This window comes from Olea europaea, unplaced genomic scaffold, assembly GCF_002742605.1.
Source record: "Olea europaea var. sylvestris unplaced genomic scaffold, O_europaea_v1 scaffold764, whole genome shotgun sequence".
NCBI lineage: Eukaryota > Viridiplantae > Streptophyta > Magnoliopsida > Lamiales > Oleaceae > Olea > Olea europaea.
Window position 1 is genome coordinate 112,272 of NW_019266055.1, and position 6,000 is coordinate 118,271.

General features: G+C 31.1%; 1 protein-coding gene across 2 annotated transcripts in view; it reads left to right on the forward strand.

The window, feature by feature from the left end:
* LOC111391214 (lysine histidine transporter 1-like) overlaps nucleotides 1–6,000 on the forward strand; it is a 74,166-nt gene that overhangs the window by 59,397 nt on the left and 8,769 nt on the right. The window contains exon 1 of one of the 2 annotated variants that reach the window (XM_023016378.1): nucleotides 5,259–5,469. The exons of the other annotated variant lie outside the window; for it this stretch is intronic. Coding sequence (XP_022872146.1) covers nucleotides 5,419–5,469 — 51 coding nt within the window. The 5' untranslated portion in view covers nucleotides 5,259–5,418. Of the gene's footprint in view, nucleotides 1–5,258; nucleotides 5,470–6,000 lie in introns of those variants that run through there. 2 annotated transcript variants of the gene reach the window in all.

Genomic DNA, 6,000 nt, shown 5'->3' on the forward strand with positions numbered 1-6,000 from the left:
CACACTTACATAGGTGACCTCCTATTAAAAATATTCTGCCCTACTCCACTTGACTTAATCAAGATATAGGAATTATTAAAAGATTATCTTAACCTCTTGCAACTTTGCAGAAAATACTTTAATGTCATAGGAATGAGTTAGGAAATTATTTTCCTTAGTGCTTCATGGAATCCTCATAACTTAGTTGTCCCTTTGAACTAAGATCTTGTGATCTCTAATTAACAAGGTAGAGTTACCATTACAAAGAACGTAGTAGGCGTCAATCTCATTCCTTTCGATATGTAGTATACTTAATCTCTCGATAAATCTCTTAAAGGCACCACGAGTTTACACTATTGAGATCAACTGCTTAATAGTATTATGTCTATGACTTATACGTCTAGATCTACCATTACACGTAACTTAGTATCTTATAAAATGTTGCTAGCCAATGATTGATTCATTTGATAGATACAAATTGTCGCCACCAAGAAATTCTCTCATGAAGCTATATGCCTCATTAGCTTTATGTAAAACCTTATCAATTTCCAAACATGGTTGAAGGATTTCTATCACAAATACTACACTAGTCAATCACTTTTACTAGTGGATTTCAGAATTATGGGTATTCAATATCATCATTGAAACATTACCATGCATTTGAATTTTATGTATATTCTTCATATATTCCAATTGTTCTTACATGTCTAAACAAACGTCATAATCGGATTATCCTTATAATTAGTATAAGGGTTTTCTATCTTTCCACTTTCATAGATATCGTTCTTAATTATAAACTAGAAGCAAACGTAACTGTTAAACTGAGTTACCCCCACAATTCCTCAATTAGAAATACATATGCAATTTAGTAATGTTGCATCCACAAGTTTTAAACTTTCCATTTCAAGTTCAAAAGAATTAAATTTAACCCCCCACATTCTTGGGTTATACTTGAACTTAGAATTCAGCAACTCTTTTATAGTTCTATTTATTTATCTCTTAGATAATATCTATATCGAGTGTTTCGTGAAAGTCTAAGTACTTTCAAAATAGTGGTCGTTGACTCACAATTTACTTCAATTAAAATTGTATATCACGTACTTCAATTCAATTATTTTAATTTGATCATCCAAATTAAATCAAGGACATCATTTAGACCAACAATGTTTTCCAAGCATAAATAGATTTTAATTGGTCTCACAATTGAAGTTAATTTCAACAGTGAAGAGAGCTAAGCATCTTGATTCACAAGAATTGCAACTTCTCTTATCACATTGTGACATTTCACATGATAGTTTCATTTCGTGTCAAATAATAAGGTACATATTCACCTTATTCACCATATTCAAACTTAAACGAATGAATCAACCATGGGTTGAAAAGTTATGTTCTCAAAAGACACAATTTTGTAAAAGGACACACCTCTTGAATTAATCTCTATGAAGAGACAGACCCATTGAAAAATAATTATATCAAAAATCATGATTTTTTATATGAAATGACGCACCTTTTCGTCTAAATTAATCCTCATCAATTTAATTATATATATAAAATATATATACATACCTTTTGTACAAGCAGGCACCTCAATTATAACCACCACTTAATGGATTCGAATTGAATGAATACAATTCTCTATTAAAGTTTCCAATGGCATTTACAATTTTCAATTCCCAGATTTAGATTGCAAATAAGTATTTACTCGGAATACAACATGCATGTAGGCAATGAGAAATCCCATATTCAGACAATATGGAAATTTCAAGTTTTGCATAAAAGGCCTCAATGATTGTTACACAAAGTTATTTGAGATCATTTCTGACATTTGCCTTCCTTAGTTTCCACATAATGCATGTGAAACATATAATTAGATTCTAAAGTAATTTAGAATATTTGCATAAATTGAACAGACAACTTTCCATAAAGGTAAAACAAAATCAGATGGTTTCTTTCCATGTGCAGATATATGTATGGTGGTTATTAACCATAACAAGCAACGGTTATCTGAACCACCATAAGGGGGCAATTACCACTGACTTTTCATGAGAAATCATGCATTTAAGGAAACATATGCTCAATGTTGGCATCAATTCAATTTGAGACACCATATATAAACTTGCATGAACTGATTCAATTTTGGAACCACATTCATGTATTAATTATGACTAATGCAGCCAACAGTTGTCAGGAAAATCATATATTAAGTGTCTCGTAAATGCAATCAGATCTTAAAAACTTATTAATTTCAAGTTATTCCTTCCACGGCTGACAAGGATGCCAATTATTGAATTAAATGAATTATGCAAATCCATATAGAACATAGCTGCAGTTTCTCCATAGGTGGCATGAGTTAACCAGACACATATTCAACAAAGAAAAAATAAGCATCAAAATTTTAGGCAGTTAACATAATGGTTGGCATGTACATATTCATGCCCCTTCATAGAAGAAATAGATAACCGCAAGCCATGTGACAAATAAATTCATGCTACATAATTCCAAAAAGGTCACACCATTTCAGAAATTACTAAACTGTCTTTAACAATCATGCATATACGTACATTCATTTATTCATGCAGAGACTTTAATTTGGCAAATGAAATATAATTTTGGACAAAACCCAGTTGGAACATGTAAAATAAACTTGTAACTGGGTTTCAATATATGAAAGGGTGTGTATTTTCATTCAATAAACAATTAACGAGATTATCCATCAGGCAAATTAGCATACACCCCTTGGATTAAAGGTGCCAGCAAATAAACTGTCAGCATTGACACAATAACTTCGACAAAATAAAACTGCTTTGAACATGCAATATTATAATATATACCATCAATATGGATGCACAAACCCAATTTGCGCACTTTACATAATGCATATTATATTGTATGGAATAAATGGAATGTCGAGCATACACAATTCCGGAAATGTGACTATAAAACGCACTAGAAAAAGATTCAAATTTCATCTTAAGATTGTTGGGGAATTCACCGATTATGTGCATATTATATTCATAAAAGCATACCATTTATTTGCGTGAAATCGAAACATAATTTTGACTTACCAAAATAGAATTTGAGAAGCAAAACAATAATAGTTACCGAATCCGAATGCATGAATATGGATTCATCTTTTTCGATTCTTGAACGAAAGCAAGTTATTCTTTTGAATCAAGCCTCACAGAACAAACATGTAAATAATATTAATCAGTTTCTAAAATCAAATCATAATTAAGAGAAATCAGAAAATGAAAGAAGAAAGATGCAAGTGATGAATTTTTGGTCGAGACAAGTGTTTGACACTTGGTCCTTAAAATGAATTTGCCCCGCATTGGTGCTAACGATTTTTCGATAATCATCTCCCAAGATACAACGAACACGTCAAGCCATATAATCATTCCAAATGGCTTCGACCAACTAACTCGAACGAAATTCCCTCTCTACCATACCAATAATTTTGATGCAAAAGATAACCACTTCTACAAAGTGTTTTATGTAATTTAACATGAAATGAATAATATGGAATTATGGAATGAATTGAAATAACAAATACACATCCAAAGGGTCCTATATATAGAAGATGAAGGGTTGTGGGTGAAGGGACACATCCCAAATCCAGCATTTTTCATGGAAAGTTGTAACACTTTATTTCGAAAAATTGCAACACTTCATTTCAAACTTGCATACTTTTGAAAAGTTACAACACTTCATTTTTCCAACTTTTGACCGCAATTTCTCATTCATCCAGAATTGATTTCAAGATTTCAAATATACCACGACGATCTAATCGACAAGTAGAATAAGTTGGTCTATTTACTTTTATAATTTGACCATCGGATCAAGTCCGAACATTCGACCAAAGTTGACATGAATTCACACCTTTTCATTTTCCCAGTTTTAAACTTAACCAATTTTCGGTTAATTTTTGAACCAATTCCAACAAGCTTTGCATCATTTCTCTTGAATTTTCAAGCAAATGGACAACTAAATATATTTTTAAATATAAAAATAAACATCAAACAAACTATTTCATGATTTGTCTTAATAACAACAGGATGAAGACCAAGACCTTTTGTGCGTCTTTGTACCAAAACCCACTAAATTTCCTTGTCAACATTCCTAATAATATGGTTGATGTTGACTGTACATTTGTATAGATCTTCTTGGAAATTTTCAGATTTGATTTTTTTTAATACAAAATTAAATCTCATAATTTAGATTGTAACTTATACTTAAATATGATTTATTTATTTTTTTGAATGTGGGGGTTGAATTTCGCCTTATAGAAGAGAGTGATTTTCATGGTGTTAAACAGAACATGAAAATGATTATTTAGTAGAATACTCTCTACACTTATATATTATTTTCTATAATTTTGACAACTTAATAAGGGTTATTTACTTATCTTCTTATGGTCGTGCTCATAGAAGGAAAATCGACTGTGAACCATATGGATTTTATTTTGAAACCGTATAGCGTCGAAAGTACCCGCACGAAGGGGAGGCAACACGATTTTAGAACAGGGTGTTCGACGTGACTCCCAAAGCTTGTATTTCTAACCATTCTCTTCTTATGCTTATATTATTTTGAATTATAATGTTATGATATTATTATATTTATGCAATTATTGAATTATGTTATTTATATTTATTAGTTGATAAATATCTACACACAAATCGTTAATTTTTCCCCACCAAATTAATCGTTTGCATAGGTGCTTATTGAAATTTTGAGTAGAACTTAATTGTCAGTCTTCTTGACATATTCCATGATGTGGAACACCGTATTTTCTAATCTGAAATTTTGAGAATTTTATTTTGAAAGTCATCGCTCTTAGTTTTGCATTATTTCCCTTGAATTTTCGAGCAAATGGACAACTAAATATATTTTTAAATATAAAAAAATAACCATCAAAACAAACTATTTCATAATTTGTCTTGATAACAACAGGATGAACACAAAGACCTTGTGTGCGTCTTCGTACCAATTACCACCTAAATTTCCTTGTCCTTATTCCTAATAATAATATGGTTGATGCTGAATCTAAATTTGTATAGATCTCCTTGGAAATTTCTTGGAAGACAGCAAATCAATTTCCCTCCAATTCGTCTACTTAATATTAATATAAAATTTTGTTGGATTTAAATAATTGTCCAACCTCTCACGGACATACTCTCTCTTTGGAGTCCGCCTAAAGCGTCACCTTCACAGTCCTTTATATAATTATTTTAAATGCATGTGTCTAATTATTTAAAACGTCAGAAGTCACCTTCTTTCTTTTAAGTCAACTCAGGAGTGGCATACCACAAGTCATGTAAATTGTGGTTTCAATATTCTTAAGAGTCGAGAAATCGTTTGTGTCGTCCTTTAATTTCCTCTCTTCTTTTGTGGAGCTCTCGTCCGCGGATTCTATCTCCTCGCCTTAGTTCGTTCACGGCCATGGGAACTCGATTACATGCTTCAGACAACAAGTACTACAACGAACAAGATGTAACACTCTATTCTTAACCTTTTCTCTATACACAAACACACGCACACATTATATATTCTTGTTCTGTATTTAAATGAGCACTCAGTACTCATTCAAATTTTACTAGCATTTGGAGTGAGGGGTGTGCAAGGCCGATAAGTATTGAGGTAGGAAGAAGATTAATTTGTTTTCTTTTTGATTTATATTTCTTTATTTCAACTAGAATTTCTGTTTACTTGCGTCACATGATGAATTTCTAATAGATTTTTTGTTGGATACTTGTTCAAAGCCATAGTGAAAATAGAAGTTCTCTAAAAAACCATAAGAGTTGGATCTGGACGATTTAGAAAGCGATGTAATATTTTAATTTATCTATACGAGTAAAAGTGAATACCATATCATTGAATAAACTGAATTCTTGATTCTTATTGGGTCACAATCAAACTTATTAAAAAGTTACTAAAAAATAATATATTCTACAAAAACACATACATTTGATCATTATCACAGATTCAGAAATTACATATATATGATAAATAATAATTTTCAAA